This window comes from Periplaneta americana, chromosome 16 (genome assembly GCF_040183065.1).
Source record: "Periplaneta americana isolate PAMFEO1 chromosome 16, P.americana_PAMFEO1_priV1, whole genome shotgun sequence".
Taxonomy (NCBI): Eukaryota; Metazoa; Arthropoda; class Insecta; order Blattodea; family Blattidae; genus Periplaneta; species Periplaneta americana.
In genome coordinates, this window is record NC_091132.1 from 172,800,608 (window position 1) to 172,818,930 (window position 18,323).

The 18,323-nt window shown below is 35.6% G+C and overlaps 2 protein-coding genes across 2 annotated transcripts in view; one reads left to right on the forward strand and one right to left on the reverse strand.

The window, feature by feature from the left end:
- The window catches only part of LOC138691942 (zinc finger protein 239-like), a 196,293-nt gene that overhangs the window by 128,257 nt on the left and 49,713 nt on the right, over positions 1-18,323 (forward strand). The gene's annotated exons all lie outside the window — the stretch shown is intronic.
- Positions 11,753-18,323, reverse strand: part of LOC138716465 (zinc finger protein ZFP2-like) — a 42,933-nt gene continuing 36,362 nt past the window's right edge. Inside the window, exons 6-8 of the mRNA XM_069849578.1 lie at positions 16,898-16,983; positions 15,048-15,185; positions 11,753-11,827 (exon numbers count right to left, since the gene is read on the reverse strand). Coding sequence (XP_069705679.1) covers positions 11,753-11,827; positions 15,048-15,185; positions 16,898-16,983 — 299 coding nt within the window. The remainder of the gene's footprint in view (positions 11,828-15,047; positions 15,186-16,897; positions 16,984-18,323) is intronic.

Below are 18,323 nucleotides of genomic sequence, written 5' to 3' on the forward strand. Positions count from 1 at the left end.
AACATTTAATGATGGTTTAAATGACGACGTTCTTCCATCATTAAAACTATTCTTAACTGTTTATGACGATTTTAGACAGTTTTTAGTTACATATGTCCCCTGTTAAAACACACTAATTTAATTCTTTCCAATGTAACAATACAAAATAACAACGTTGGTTACTATGGTAACCTGGTAGAATGACAAATGACTAGCACTTTAATATTCACTTCCGTTCAGTATTGTAACTTGGTCAATTTTCTCAATATTTGAAATTTTTTAGTTGTTCCTTAGACAATTTTGACGTGTGTATTTGCTGTCTACTACTCAGTTCCAGGTTACCTCTGATAGGAGCTTCTTCTCTTCTCGATCTGTGTTATCGCTTGTCTGCATCGCCAATGGGTCGATTTCATATTCCATTTTTATCACATCCATCACAACTGAAAAAGACATATTGTGACAGATTGATAGATATTTGCAGAATGAAGGCTTTTGAGAAAGGTTTACTTATAATAGTGAAAACAACGTTTGGTGAAATTTCGAAAATAGTTATGAGGTAATTATCTTCTACACAAAATGTAGGGGAACGTCTCCCTAGCCCTGGACAGCTCGCAGTATCGGACAAACGGAATTCCTGCTATTCCCGGTAGATGATAGATGGCACATATGTATCGTTACAGAGTATTTCTTGATTTAAGTTTGAGACAAGTGTTAGGCCTCTACAGTAGGTTATATGAGTGTTTAGTGTGACGTGTATGTTTTCCAAGTCCACACCTGTGGAGTAACGGTTAGCGCATGTGGCTGCGAAACCAAGTGGCCCGGGTTCGATTCCCGGTCGGGGCAAGTTACTGGTTGAGTTTTTTCCGGGGTTTTCCCTCAACCCAATATGAGCAAATCCTGGGTAACTTTCGGCGTTGTACTCCGGACTCATTTCACCGGCATTATCACCTTCATCTCAATCAGACGCTAAATTACCTAAGATGTTGACAAAGTGTCGTAAAATAACCTAGTAAAAAAATGTTTTCGAAGTGTTTTCTACACTTTCTACTGTTTCTTGAAGTGACAGTATTTGTTATATGTAGTTCTTGGATTGTATATTAAAAGGGCTGTGTACTATATAATTGGTTTTGATTTGCGCATGAATATGGTGTGCATTCGGGAAAATTTAGGTCAGCCCGCTAGTCATCCATTATCGGAAAGTATCTGTTCTCCCAGTACCAGACATTAAGGATAAGATTTCATAGCCTATTTATTATTTGAAGGTCTTTGTTCTGACGCGGAAAACAATAACGGAGGCAAATGGGAAGAGAATAATATAAAATGTTATAGAACAGGGAATCACTATCATGAAAGTACCTTAAGAGACATAGTTAAGGAATTAGAGTCAGGGAATTCAACTACTACATTGCAAATGTGGCAAAGGAAATGGAATCATAAAAGAGAACTATTGACTTGACCGAAGATGAAAGGGAATGCATCATCTGTTTGGAAACAAGTGATGAATCCTGGGTACAGTGAACTTTATGTGCAGATTGGTCACATTTGGAATTTACCGATTCAGATAACATTAATTATTTTGTATGCAATCATTTTCAGTAAATCCAATAATTGTTCCAAATCATCAGTATCTTCAAGTAGTGTGGCAAAGGATTATTGTGGTATTTGTGTATAAACAATGTGCTTAAGTAGTTTCTTACTCCTTATAAATATAAAAAATGTCTACTTTTGATTCAAAATGCTTTCATGCTAATGATTCCTTATTTTTATTTGCTTGTATTTGTTTTAAATTGTCCGACGAATGATGTTTACTGTATGTCCCATACCGGCATCCATTTTGTGCTGTAGGCCTACTGTAATAGCAAGGATGTTTAACTTTAATTGTTTATGTAATTTGTCTTAACTGTAGGTCATTAATTAAATTCATCGAGATTGTGAGAGTAAAAGTCACTTCATCATATTTGCAGTACTATTATTACAATCAGTTACTTAAATTTTCCACAGTTGTTGAAAAGGCTTAAGTGTCCGGTACTGGGAGACCTTCCTCTGTAACAATACATTATTGGTGTCTATATCTTAACTGAATTCAATTAATAAATAAAGCATACTTTTCAACCACAGAATTACATCTCAATCCCATACCGAATCCCTAGTGAGTGAGTCAGTGAGTCCATTGCACACAACAAAAAAGGACAGTGAAACAAACGGGCCCGTGTTCAAATCCTGGGTGGGACAAGTTACCTGGTTGAGGTTTTTTGCTGAGATTTCTCTCAACCCATCAAGAGCAAATGCTGGGTAACTTTCGGCGCTGTACCCAGGACTTATTTCGCTGGCATTATCACCATCTCATTCAGACGGTAGATAACTATAGCAGTTGATAAAGCGTCAAAAGATAAACAAAGGGATCTTTAAAACCACAGACATCATCACAAACTGTATTAATAAGAATTTAAACCAACTTCAGGACACTCGATGTCCAATGTACACCTACACTAAATCATGCACACACGTATCTTCGGAATTACTGTCAAGACGTGTAACATATACAGGAATCATTCCCACCCACATGAAATGTGCATTCGACACAACACTCACCTATCACGTACAGTGTCTGGTGAGCTAAACTGGCCTTTTCTAATTTTTTTTTTCTTTTTGCTCGTCCTCTTCAGTACAGAGAGAGCGCTCACTGCCGACTTGATCGCAACTGATAGAAAACTTCATGCATTAGGGCAAAGATTTATTGCTGACGTTATAAAGTAGAAAATGCGCACATTCGTGCAAAGACAAAGAGTTTTAGGGCTTTTCCCTACGGGCGCTGTCGTCACTGCATGAAATCAATGATTTTGTTCTTTCGGTGCAGTGTAGGATATGGTATCTTTCTTGCACAGTAGACACACGCTGTAGAGAATAATCCATTTCTAAGAATCGACAATCAGTCGATCGAGGATATCGTAGATTAATATCCAGCTGTTTAACAATTAACTTGAGAATTTACAAGTTGTTAAAATGGCTTTAAATAAGGAAAAAATAACGACTGTATTACTGCTTGAGGAAGAAGAATATGATCGAATTACATATATGTACACCAATAGACAGAGACTCCAATCCAGTGATGATATGTTTAAAATCAGAAGGATGTTTCAGTACGCTAATTTGTAAATATCTACTTAGATCTACTAATCAAATTAAAGTCAAATAATATTTTATACTTACCATAGAGCAGTTCAATTTTATTTTGTCTTCAACTGAAAATGATGTGAAGAGAAAGCCTACTTCATTTGTTGAAAAACGAAGAAGTTTAGCGAGAAATTGTCTATTACTTTAAGGTACTGGGTATCGTAAATAATAATGCAATAATTATCCATGTTTATTAAATTTTATAATTTTTAGAAATATGCAGCTTCCCTCCGTCTGCTTGTTACAATAGGTATAGTAATTATTCGTCCTGGGTCTCTCGCATGTTATGGTGGGAATTATTAACATGTGGGGTGGGGCTAGAACAGTGCATTAGATTATATAGGTAGGCATTAAACGATTTTTGTTCGGCATTGAAAATATATGTGACTGCAAACTAAAACAACGTGTTTATCAATATACAGTATGTACAGTAGCTAAATTTCACAAAAGTCGGTGAAGGGCAAGAATATTGTGCCCTCTTTGTTGTAGCTTTTCTGTAAAAATACTTTTATTTTCCGAGCGAGCGAACAATGTGAGCAAAATAAATTACATTATTGGTTAGAAATTGTAGTGGTTTCAATATTCAAGCTATCGCCAAGGTATTCAACTGAAATCTAATGATAGGACACACTTCATTTGAATTTTAAAATAGCCTCAAATAATCTAATTAATTAAACCTAGATTACTGTAATCGTCATTATTAAAGGTTGAAATTTCACGGAAAAGATTCTCTTGACATCCTGTTTATACGTCCCTACTTTAAAAAAAAAACTCAATTCGGCATTTTTATAAACACTGTCATTTAAAAGTTCATTTGTAATATTGTTTTTCTAATGTACTCGTATATTAGCCTATCTAGAAAACAAGTCACTTTACCAGTCCTCCCTATAATTTCACAAACTTCTTTCTACAACATTTATTTTTTATGGGCATCTCTATATACTTTCGAACCCATATCATACAGGCCATGATGATTGGTAATAAAATTAATTAGAATATAATAATTTATTGTTGAGAAGTTGCTAAATACACCTTTTGAAGCCATATTGGTTTGTCGTCATTCTTTTGCTTTCTACGACGAACATCGCTCTCAATTTGAAGACAAATCAATCCAGCCGACGATGACTGTCGTAAAGAAACCATAGCAGTAAATCCACCTATATAAAAAGAAAGCCCTGATCCTAGATTTTCTTCCTTAATTGCCCTGAACATATACTTCTCTAAGTCATTAGCATCTTTGGCACCTATTCCGCAGATACATGTATCAAAGCTATGTGTAGGGGCTATGTAGTTCCGGTTACCGCATTGCATACCTTTCAATCTGTCATGGAAAATAGTTAGTGGTGTCAAACACCACACTTACGGCCTTTGAATTCAACATCGGTTGGTTTTAGAGCTTTCACATTTTACTCAGCTCGCTTATAGTACAGTCTCTCGTTGAAACACAGATCTCACTGTCCTGCAGTACCGAGCTGATGAAGGACGAGGATTCTGCCAAATTATTTTTTAAATTCACTTCCCTGGAATTTCCACTACGTAATTCCAATTGCACTAAAGAAGTCATAAATACAGAGGCTCGGTATCATCTTCCTAGAACTTCTGTTTCCATACTCAGTGGAGCCTATGCCGTCAATGCCTCAGATTGTTATCAGTGACGTATTGCTGACAAATCGTTCATCCAAGAAAGCTATTACTTCTTCAAACTTTATCAGTCGGGTAACGGTATGGTCCAGAAGAGCTTGCTATATCATTCTATCACACATTCAAATAATGGAAGTAGATTCCTTGTCCAGATAGCATCGATTTCATTAATTCTCTATTTTGGAATATGTTGATGTCTTGTTAGCTTTTCTTCTGTTATCTTAGAAAGGGCCTCCTTACAAGATATTTGTGGTTACTGCATTTATTGCGGCCTTAGATACGCCTATGATTTTCTGTACTTTGAAGCACTTCGACCTGATGATAATGTTAAGTCTCGCGCTACTTTTGAAGCTTCTACTTGACTGATAGCGTGCACATCTCCACTCACGTGGAAAGACTGATCATCTTACTCATTCCGTTTCTGCGCTTGCGCGGCACATGACGCAGCATTGATCTTGCAAGTGAGTGAGATCAAAATCTCGGGGAGATGTTCTATCTATTGCGCTTTACATTGCAAAATGAGAATGCCCAATTTTTCACATTATACGCCGTTATTTATGTATACCTTTAGGCCGGACACTTCGTATACTATGAGCTTATATATAAATCAATTCCAACAATAATTAATTATAATTATTATTTCACTCTATATTTATGTATGGTATTATAGGTTGGGGTGGAAATTATAAATCCAACCTTTACCCGTTAATTTTACTACAGAAAAAAGTATTAAAATTTGTTTAAAAAAGCAGAAAGAGTACTTAGCTGAATTGTTGTTTAAACATTTCAAAGTTTTCAACATTAAACAAATGTATTATTTTATTTTATTAAAATATTTTTATACAAATTTTAATAACTTTGAGATGTATATACATAAATATAGAACAAAAATATGAATTATCTACGTTTGTGTGAACCTAAATGTAAAACCAATGCAGCTTTTTATCATAGCATAGGTCAAGGTCCCAGATTATTAAAAAAAAATATTCCAATATTATTTTAACCACGAATCCTCTCCAAAGTAATAAAAGAAATTGTATTGGATTTATAGTCTTGGGTTTAAACATATTAAACATTTTTTAATCTGTATTCACTCTCAATTTTAATTTTATTTTTGTCTGTATTGGAATCCCCTCCTGAGCACGAGTCTTACTCATTCAGGAGTATTTCATTGTATTTATTAATTTGTATTCATTTCAAACTCACTAACAATAAAAAAATAAAATAAATAATTTTGTTATAAATATAACTGTAACAGAATTTACGTAAGAAGTTCTTTTAAGTCACATAATCCGAGTGTTGTCTCTTTCAGATGACTTTCCTGGCTTTTTTCCCCCCAGGACAATTGGTAGTCTCAGCGATTTTTCGGCTTTCCTTCGATGTTGATAAATGCCGGACTTGAGATCAGGCTTTGTTTCATTTAGTAATATTTGAAACTTCATTTATTCAATGTACGGTACATGGTTTTTTCACTGTTAATTTACGTGTCAAGTAAGGTTTTGAAGCTCTAATTTCGCTTTTCTAGATTGTCAAGGAAGTTGACTTACTACCTACCTTTTTTCTCCCGTATCCTTTTCTCCTTACCCTTCAATTATGGCATAACCAATAAAATAAATAATTTCTAAGCGCGAATTTTCGAACATTTTTGATCATTGGTCGCCACGCAAGTAGAAATATACTGAAGTCTCAGTTCATGGTTATCATCGAATGAATAAATGCGTTAGGTTAGAAAAATTGCCACAGAAAATTTTTAATTCCAGGGATCCCACAGGGATCAGTTCTTGGCCCTTTACTATTTACAATTTATATCAACGACATATCAGAATCTCTAAAGTACTGCCGACACCATCTCTATGCAGACGACCTTCAAATATACATAAAATTCCATAATGACTAAATAAATGATGCAATAACTAAAATTAATGACGATCTGGACTCAATCTGAACATGGACACGGAAATTCCGACTTAAAGAAATCCACAAAAATCACAGTCAATCATTGTGGTCCATTCACGTTTGTTAAGCACTATTACCATACCAAATTTGTCCCCGATTAAAATATACGGCACCGAAATTCCGTTCAGTGAATCAGTAAAGAATCTAGGTATTTATATGGATAAAATTTTAAATTGGAACATTCAAGTTGCAGAAACCTGCAAAAAAGTATTCTCATTAATCCACTCGTTTAGGCGATTGAAGAATTTTCTACCCTTTTCCATGAAAAAAAAAAAGTTAGTGCAAACACTCGTGATGCCCCACTTCTATTACTGTGATATTTTGCTTACTGACCTAAGCGTTACTTCGGCGCAGAGACTACAACGTGTTCATAAATGTACGTCCGTTTCGTCTGCAATATTCGCCGGGCTGATCACGTAACACCATCCCTCGAAATGTTGTCTTGGCTCAGTCTAGAAGATCGTAGGAAAATCGACTGTCTTTCCCTTCTCTTTCACATATTGCATTTCTCCATTCCTGTCTATCTTGCGTCTCGTTTTCAAAATTTATCCACCCATCATAACCTTGACACGCGATCACAACACTCCTCAATATTATCCATTCCCTCCCACCGAACATCCACATATTCATCTTCTTTCACTGTGGCTGTTCCTTGGCTTTGGAATTCCCTACCGAGTAATGTCAGGGACTGTCAGACATCAAACCAATTTAAGAATAGGCTAACGAAATATTTTTCTAACAATTCTTGTTAACAATAATAGCTGTTTCAGGTTTCTCAATGTTTAATGGTTATATATATCGCCGATAAATATGTAAATTATCTCATTATTATTACTATTATTATTATTATTATTATTATTATTATTATTATTATTATTATTATTATTATTATTTACAATTAGAAGTAAGTCAGTATTCTTTCAATTTTAATTTGAGTGGACATCTTACAATATATAATTATAGCATTTGACATTTTCAGTAGATATATTTCCACATATTATATTACAACAATAACAACAAAAGATGAATCATTTGAAACGATATTAAACAGCGTGCAGTCGTGAATGCGTTTTCACACTGTACGATTCCCTGAAAGTCTTTCCACAGATATGACATTGGAATGGTTTCTCGCCCGTGTGTACACTTGCATGCCTCTTGAGGTGCCCCGATCTGGAAAAATGCTTTCCACAGACTTCACATTTAAACGGCTCCTCGCCGGTGTGATGGCGTGCATGGTTACGAAGATACCCCAGTTCGAAAAAACGCTCTCCGCACACATCACATTTGAACGGTTTTTCTCCCGTGTGTACGCGTGAATGTCTCTTGAGGTGCCCCGATCTGGAAAAATCCTTTCCACAGAGTTTACATTTGAATGGCTTCTCGCCTGTGTGATGTCGAGCATGGCTACGAAGATTTCCCCTTTCCAGAAACAGCTTTCCGCACACGTCGCACTTGAACGATTTTTCTCCTGTGTGTAGGCGTGAATGCCTCTTGAGGTATTCCGCTTCCGAGAAAGACTTGTTACAGGTACTGCACGTGTATGGCTTATCGCCGGTATGCCGACGTGCATGACGCGTTAAATTCCCCGACTTTGAGAAACTTAAGTCACAGAGATCACACTTAAATGGCTTCTCACCGGTATGCTTCCGTGCGTGCGTTATCAGATGTCCAGATTGTGAAAAACACATTCCACAAACCTGACATTTGAATGGCTTTTCGGCAGTGTGTGTACGTAAATGTACTTTTAAAGCATTTAACAATGAAAAAGACTTTCCGCAGATGTTACATTTGTTGACTGCTTCATTACGAATTGAACCGTCGTCTTTCTGGTTGCGAGATTTTATCTTCAAGATGTCTTCTGTGTATGACAGCCTTTCGTAATTATAGCTGTTAGAAGAACTTTCGAAATAAGAATTTTCTGAGGACATGGCATTTCTTGGGCTGTGGCATTTCGTCACGTGGTCGTGATGTTCAATATCGTCGCTTTCTGATGACTTCCCGTTACCGTGTGCAACTGAAAAGCTGAGAAGAAAGTGCGTTGTATTTATTTACATTCCATGTTATTCGTACATTGCTTCAAAGCTCGAATGTGGAACGCCAAAAAAAATCTTAATAGTATGACAAAGTCTTAATTATAGTGCCAGTCTAATTGAAATATATACAGAAGAGTTTGCAATATACTAGTACAACACAAGGGGTTAGTATCGATACTTAATACAAGACAAAAGTATTCATCCAACGTTGCTGAATATTATAAATTCACCTATAGGAAAAACAAGGCGTGACAAATTAGATACTTCTTTAATTTCGCCATAAATGATGTTATGTTTTCAGTCTGATTTTTTACATCCATAGGAAGGATATTAATACTAATATGCGTTACAAGAGCGGTACGTTAAAGTTTTCATGTTCGAGGGAAAGTTTGAAAAAGTGAAACGTAGTTGAGCTTTTTTAATTTCCGAGAATTGAAAGAAAACATACCGCTCGTGTATCGTACATTATTTTGTGCGAAGATCGTTTATTACATACCAGAAAGAGGAATTTCTAATTAGTTGCAATGAAATCTCCATCTTGGTTTCTGTTCAATGTCGGCAAATTTGCAAAACAAAAATATCTATCTTCAACATTGTTGCTTTAAAATGTTTTCTGTGTTTACTATACCCCAGCAGGCCGTGATATACGTCTGTCTTCTTTTTCCCCCCCAGTCAATAAATCCGAACTCAAAACAAACGGTAAGGTTATGTAATGATTTATTTTTCATTTTAATATTTTAACAATATTATTTATATAACATATTGCAGTAATAACATCGGCAAGTTGTAGAGTTTACTTAATTTTTGCAAATATTTAAAAACAAAAATTAACAGTGCAATTTAGTTGAAATTGCAGTGGTAAGTTTCCAATTTATAATTATTACTATATTGAACGTCTCTAAAAATAATATGTTAAAAGCCTAAAGCAGTAAAATCAATATGTCACTTAAGCGGAAAGAAGAGGGGAATTGTTATGTGTGTTAGGTTGGGAATACTGAATGTGGAATTTTAGACTTTCCGCGGATTGGTTTTGTGCGAAAACCAAGCGAATACGCACGATCTCGCACAAAATTTTTTACTGCCATGTAACACACTTCTTTTTGATAGCACGATAGACTTGCCGATGGAGTATGAAAGTCATTTTTGACGAGTATTTATGCTATGAACTGTTGAATTAGATACAAAATTTTCACGATTACATATAAGAAAGCTTATTGATAAAAAAATATACTGACAAGCTATGGACATAATTTATAAATCTTTAAAAATGGGCCTACATGATTACCTAGGTTTGGCACTTACTGTTATACCAATTACTCTTTTTTGTAGTAGGAATATACTGTCTTTCTCTTCTGTAGGGGCATCAGTATTTAGAACTACGATATCGCACCATCTACCCTTAAGTACTAAATACGATAACCTATCACTGATAAATTCGACCTTTTACTCCTGATTTTATTCTTTTATGAACAAAGAATCCTGTTCCTAATTGATGATTACCGTTTCCTTCCCCATAATACATATGATTATGTCTCGTGATCAGAATATTGTACGAAATGGAAATATAAAAATTGTAAATTTATCTTTTGAAGAGGTGGAGAAGTTCAAATATCTTGGAGCAACAGTAACTAATATAAATGATGCTCGGGAAGAAATTAAACACAAAATAAATATGGTATATCCCTGTTATTATTCGGTTGAGAAGCTTTTATCATCCAGTCTGCTGTCAAAAATCTGAAAGTTAGAATTTATATAACAGTTATATTACCGGTTGTTCTGTATGGTTGTGAAACTTGGACTCTCACTCTGAGAGAGGAACAAGGGTTAAGGGTATTTGAGAATAAGGTGCTTAGGAAAATATTTGGGGCTAAGAGGGATGAAGTTACAGGAGAATGGAGAAAGTTACACAACACAGAACTGCACGCATTGTATTCTTCACCTGACATAATTAGGAACATTAAATCCAGACGTTTGAGATGGGCAGAGCATGTAGCACGTATGGGCGAATCCAGAAATGCATATTGAGTGTTAGTTGGGAGGCCGGAGAGAAAAAGACCTTTGGGGAAGCCGAGATATAGATGGGAGGATAATATTAAAATGGATTTGAGGGAGGTGGGATATGATGATAGAGAATGGATTAATCTTGCTCAGGATAGGGACCGATGGCGGGCTTATGTGAGGGCGGCAATGAACCTCCGGGTTCCTTAAAAGCCAGTAAGTAAGGAATATACTGTTACCATCTGTAGTATTTCACCAGAACATTATTCCAAAACTCTACAGAGTGGAATTATGGAAATTATGTTGTTTTTAAGGTATTGATATTTACTATCACTTGCATAGATCTAATAGCGATACATGCTGTATTTAGTTTAAGGGTAATTTCTTTAATAAGATTTTTCCAATTTAACATATAGATTTGTGAGCCAAGAAATTTGGTTGTTGTTTCTATTAGGAGTCTGTTATTAATTATTGCGCTTGAAGTTTGCTAGGTTCAATTTGGGCAGGATTTAAATTGGACTACGTTAGTGTTGTTACAATTTAATACTGATTTATTGCATGAGAAGCAATCCCTTATTTTGAGGAGAATTGCCTCTATTGAAGATTGCAATGTGTTGGCTGTAATCACTATACCTCTGTCCTCTGCACATAATACGGGATGGCCTACATCTCTGGCCGCCGAAATTTTCTCGAATGACTTCTTCCTTAGTAGATATGTTTCAACGAAGAAAATATGTTGCTGTGCTGTGTATCTAACTATGGTTGAAAATACAAATTTATCAACAGCATTTTGCAAATTGAATGAGATTCTCAATGTGAACTGGTAGGAAAATCTTGACGTCTGTTTATTGCAAAAACTGATACGGAGAACTCGCACAATGTATTCTATTGTGGGCTCAAAGCTAAGACTGGGAAAACCCCAAAGTTCCAACCGTGAAAAATAAATGTCTCGTCTCAATAAGAATCCACACTCACCTCTCAGTCAACACTTCATCCCCCTCAGCTTTCACTTCCGTCTCCAAAGTTTGCCAGTCAGGCGACTCATCCTGAAACAGATGTGGTAATAACAGAGATATAGCTGAAGAATAAGCTTCTATTTATTTTAATTGGGTTATTTTACGACGCTGTATGAACATCTAGGTTATTTAGCGTCTGAATGATATGAAGCTGATAATGCCGGTGAAATGAGTCCGGGGTCCAACACCGAAAGTTACCCAGCATTTGCTCGTATAGGGTTGAGGGAAAATCCCGGAAAAAACCTCAACCAGGTAACTTGCCCCGACCGGGATTCGAACCCGGGCCACCTGGTTTCGCAGCCAGACGTGCTGACCGTTACTCCACAGGTGTGGACCTATAAGCTTCTATGCTGGCGGCCTGAATGCATATCAAGTCTAATCTTCAATAGAAGAGAATATTAGGAGCAGATTACCATGGAGTTCTGCTTTTAGCCGTACCAGGAATCAATTATTATCACATTTACAATTAAATCAGCTTAAAATACGGTTTATATATAACATAAAATTTCTCGTACACAAAATATTTGTGCTAAATGTAAGTCGTTTACTAAGTTTCATAAACTTCTCTTATATCGAAGAGCAATAATTTTGTCTAAAACTGCCTACTATAAAGAGTCGCGATATCAGAGTTCCTACACTAAAAATAAATGCTACCTGTAATTCTTGTGCATTCGTAACATACTGTTATCTAGGAGAGAAATTGTAAATTTTGTCTAAAGGCACCCGCTATAAAGGGGTTGTTCCTCTTACACAAACACAATCAGATTTCGCAATATATATGAATCGTTCGTTGTTCAAAGCAACTAAGTCCACATTTTTGTCAATTTCATTTTTTTTTATCGAGTAGTAATGTAGAAAGCAACTTATTACTCATATTCCTTGTGCTTTATTTGAGGAGGTCAATCTTGTCATTCGGTGTTGAAAGGAAGTAGCTCCTGCAGACAGTGCTTTTCAACACGGAATGACGAAGATTCCAGGTTGGCGGCCCTGTGTTTACAGTATATTCTGCCTCCAATATTTAACGGGTTTTATGAGTCTGCAGAGACTGATTGTTGATTACTAGTTGTTTGTCGCATTAAATGTTCAGATTTGATTATTCTGTACTTGATAACAGTAGCAGATAATGGAGGACGGAATACACGAGAAATTGTAATCTTATTAGCCTATTACAGAAAATCTATCCTGAAGGACGAGTTCCAATCAAAACAAGCAAACTAGGAGATGTGAGGAAAGTTTATCGTTATGTTACTACATCAGGAGATAGCAAAGTTTTCTATGATGAAATATTGCAATGGCCAATGGAGCAAAAAGAGAACCTACTTTATTGAAAACAGTAATTTATTTGTACTGTTGTTCTGTATTTACCCAAGAATAATAATATATTGGTTAATTCAATCAAATAATATGGATATTTTAAAAACGTTGTTTTGTTTTCTGAGTTGTTCTCATTACAGAGGTGTATGACTACTGTAAATATTCTTTGTATTTTGTGAAAATAATGTATGTTATACTGCACCATGCAAGTAACATGTTTCATACTTGATTTTTTTTCCTTAAGACGTGCATTACAGGTGATTTAATAAATTCTCAATTTGTTCTTATGGGCCAAAATGTGTTTACGTTTTTATAAATAGAGCATTTCCATGTTGAAAGCAACTAAGTCCAATGACGTGTTTCCTAGATTAAAAAGATTCTAATGACTGTGTGAATATTTTTATGAGTCTAAACTAATTCTGTATATCTATATTTTATGTGCACAATATATTTTGGTTTAATCTTCGATAGATTACTCACAAAACAGTCTTTTTCGATTATCTCAAAACTTTAAAAAGTGGACATGGTTCCTTTCAACAATAACTGATTCATATATATATTCTACCTGTAACTCCTGTACAAGGTTTCACAATAATCTGTTAGCCATAAGAGAAGTTACGATTTTGTCCAGCTAGATTGTGGCTTTTACACACTGTGCGATGCAGTCATACAAGCTGACAACCAGTGTTACAGGCAGATGAGTTGTGAATGTGGTGCTAGTTGAACATATTTATTGCTCTGTGCTTTGCACATTGCGTAACATGGTGAGAATTCCATACCGTTCGGAACAAAGGAAGTTGATTTACTACATTTAAGTGAAGAAACATTCTTACAAATCCTGGAAGAGGAAATTTCGCCGCTGTTATCCCTGGACTTACTTTCCATTATCACAAAGAATTTGTTAGTTAGTATTAAAAGTGCGAACAGATGCTATTATAGGAAAAATCTATATATCTGTGCCGGGAAGAAAAAGGTCTTAAGTCAATTTTTTGTGAAAATGAGATTTTTATATATTCTGAAAGCGGAAACAATTCTCTACAATCTGGTAAAACGGCTAAAGTCAAATAAGACTCCTGACTAGATTTACAGAGCGTTACCAAATGTCCGAAATACTTTATGAATCGAGCACACGCAGATTAAAGGGTTTAAGAATATTTAATACTTTATTCTTTACAAACCATCATATGTTTACTTTCCATGCTACCCTCCTAAAAAGGTCTAAAATGTATTTTAGTCATTTTATCACATACTGATGCCCTTTCCTTTTAAAACTTTAAGCACCAGGGTAAACAGTCCTATAATTCTTTAAGACCTATTTTGCATCCCTAATAATTTACATTTCTCATTTATTTTGACATGAAAAAGGTCTTATGTTTAAATAGTGCCTTCTACTCAGTTTGGCTTCTAATCTTAAAAGGGCTTAAGTGCGGCTATTTTTGGAAATAATCAAGAAAATTGTTAAATGAGCAAATCTGTGATTTGCTCCACAGATTTCGGAACATTGACCATTACCTATTTTAGAAGAAGTATAAACAAATAACATCCAGGAAAAACCTCTTAGTTAAAAAAACTCTATAATTGACACCAATTTCAATCTTTCTACTGCTCTCCTGAAAAGTATAAAATTCTTACTTTAGACCTTTTTCCTCCCGGCCACAGATATATGAGTTGGGCTACTCCTGTTTTATCAGTGGAAAACATGAGATATAGTACCTACTAGAAAATTCTCCTCAGAAAACTTTGCAAAGGTACCTAGCACAGTAAGGAAAATGTTTTAAAACAAGTGTATGGAGAGCAACAAGCCAATCAATACGTTTCCGTTTTATAAAGTCATGAAGCGCTATGCGAATAGCAAATTACTGCTGGATCGTCTTCAGTAGTGGACTGCAAATATTAAGGAAAGAGATGAGCTGTGCGCCTCATGAACCTCACTTACCTCAGCTTCACACTTCACCATTTCCAAATGAAATGGCAGTGGTGTTGCCTCAACTTTCATTTCCGATGTGAGATCATAGCTATGGTCCATATATTCTGCCTTTATGCCGGTCTCTTCTGGACCCAATAAATTTCCTCCCTGCAGAACACAGATGTATCATAAATGCCTGATGTTTTATAAATCCTAAAAGAAGCAGGCGAACACATTATTTCCTAATTGTACGATAGCGTCAAGTGTACTACTGGAAAAACTGTCGATATAAAATGTCTTGCGCCTAGAAATATATGTCTATATATTCATTCTTGTCCATACACAGGGTGTACATCAAAACTTTGAAGAAATATTCTTAATGTTTTCTAATTAAATTTTAACTAATTACACTAATTACAGCAAAAATGTGAGATTTAAGAAAATGAGAGTTAAAGGGAGGTAGAGGTGAAATTTTCCAACAAAACTGAAGAAAAATTAAAAATTTGTTTTTTTCCATTTTTATTTTGATATTCCGATGTCAGTTTTTTATTTTGTGCCCTTAAAGGTGCGAAATTAAAACCAAGATAACTGTATTACTATATTATTCCCATAATAAACTAATACTTATCATTATTTATATACCTTCTCTGAACATATAAATAAAAAGAAATATTGAAAATTTCTTACAATATGGTGATGGAGCATTTTATATCAAAGGATATAAAGTTTTATCAAATTATTAATATTTACAGAACTATTGTACTTGGAAAGTTGAAACTTGGTATGTCCATTACTAATAATACACTTAGTGTCCATGATCAATTTCAAACAAATCGGATAAATTTTGTGGATTTTGAAATATTCACCTCTGCGTCCCCTTAAGTCATTTATTACCCGAACACCACCGATATTTTTGCGGTAATTTGCATATAAAGTAGCAACTTAACATATAGACTGGAATTATAATGTATAACAATTAAGTGCGATCTTGTGGGGTACATTTGGTATCCAATATGAGTGCAAATAGAAATGTAACCTGATGTTGTTATTTGTTATTGTTTAGGCTTTAAATTCCGAGTTCCAAATAGTAGGTTCATTGATTTATCTATATTTTTGGACCTGCCAATACTTCATTTTCATTTACATAGGTACCTAAGTACTGCAGCATTTTCATCATTCATTCGATCTACATGTTCTAGCTAGTTCTGTCTCTAACGATCTATTTCTGTATTTAAGTTGAATATCTGTAACTGATTTTTTATATCTTCATTCCTATGCCGTCTCTTTACGTTATTCCCAAGGCTTAGAGTTTGTTCGTTTATTTGTCATTGTGTTACATGTTGTATCCGTATTTATATTTAAAAATAAGACATTCAGTAAATGTTTTTGAAAAGAAGTTTTAATCGAATTGCTTCTTAAGCGTACAAACCATGATAATGCTCTAATTTTATCAATATACCAATAATTTAGGAGGTAAAAATTACTTACAAATCCGAAGATGTTTACTTTTCTGACATACGACATAATATTGTTGCTATTAATAATAATATATAATAATCCGAGGCATTACAGAACATTAAGAGCTTTACGTCCACATCTCAAAACAGAGCTAGACCATCATCCAACCAGAATGGCAGCAGTGATCCCCCTCTCCTAGCATTACAGCTGGCTTTAATAACTAGATTTCGCTACCTGTCCTAGGTCCCCAAATGCATTATGCTGGGTCGGCACCAGTCACGCCATTTCCCCCCCCCCCCACATGAGAATTTCAACCAGAGTGCATTCCATAATGCGAGTCCTAGGCAGGATGCCGGAGACCAAAATGCCATGGAGTGGGATATAATATTGTTACACATATATAAAATAGAACATAATATTACCTCTGCAAAATGTTTCTTCTCGCCCACATCTGTCTGTACAGCCAACGGGTCGACTTGAATTTCTGTCTTGATGACATCCATTGCAACTGAAAGAAGTCATTAAGAAAGTGACATTCTTTTACTTATATTCATATATTATGGGGCCTCACCGTCCTCATTGAATAATCAGTGACTATAGTCATACTGTAGACACCTATTATTGGAGAAAAATCCATTCCGTCACCGGGAATCGAACCCAGGACCTCTCAGCTGTGCGCTCTGAGCGTTCTTTCCACCTGAGCTATACAGCGCCGGCCGAACTCTCCTTAAACATAAAAGTCGTGCATAATGGACTGTTTTCCACATCCAGACTCTAAAGGTGAGCTAGCAATGCAGAAGTGATGTTTAATGAATCCTACTCTCTGATCCATTTGGACAGACACCAGTATAAAACTATATGAGGAGTGTTTCTTTTTTTAGTAATTTCGGCACCGCAGCCTGGAGGTTTATTGTGCCTAGACCCACAACTCTACTGAACACACGCACATACTCCAGGACTCCCCCTTTTACTAGATCAGGTTACCCAGGGGCCACTGCAAGACACCACACACACTGGGACAATGGACAGACAACCACCAGTACCCGTGAAAAGGTCCGAATTAAATACCCCTGACTTCACGACCGGGAATCGAACCCGGACCACCTTGATCAGGAGTCCAGCACGCTATCTCGACACCAAGGGGGCGGACATATGAGGAGTGTTACAAAAGTTATTTTATATTCAATATGATACACCTAGAACTAGGAATTTTAGGTTCTGCACCTAAATTCTTTTTCTTTTACTATTAAAATTCCCATATAGGCTTGTCTTGTACAGAAAACATGAAATAAACACTGCTAACTGTGATTTGATCGCACCTAAAAACGTGGATGATACTGAAATGTCTAATTTTTTTTAATATAGTGAATTTGAATTAAATATGTTAATTCGTGCATAAGGACGTAACTTTGTTATGTGTTATACGCTCTGTCAGTCAACAGTCCACAAACTGTATCATGGTATATGACAAGCCACAAAACCGCCAGGTGATAATGCCAGCGAAATGAGTCCAGGGTCCAGCGCCGAAAGTGGTTTGTTTTGATCATAGACTTACTGGTTTTGATGGCACAAACTTCATCATGAAGATTGTTTGTGGAGAAAGCCAGAGCCTTCTTTAGTTACAAGCCGGGGCATGGGTAGGTTTGGCAACGCAGAGTGGAGGCGGGAGATTTTAAAGTGATATTGTGTTTGCTCATTGCTTTCGTTATACGTAACGCGTATTTTTTCAATATTACTTCATGCACAAAGGTAAGATCAAGATTCAGAGTAGTGATGTAAATTATTAGGGGTTCGAAAATAGTGTTTTATTGCAATCAATTAGCTATACTTCAGAATACGGCGTAAGTA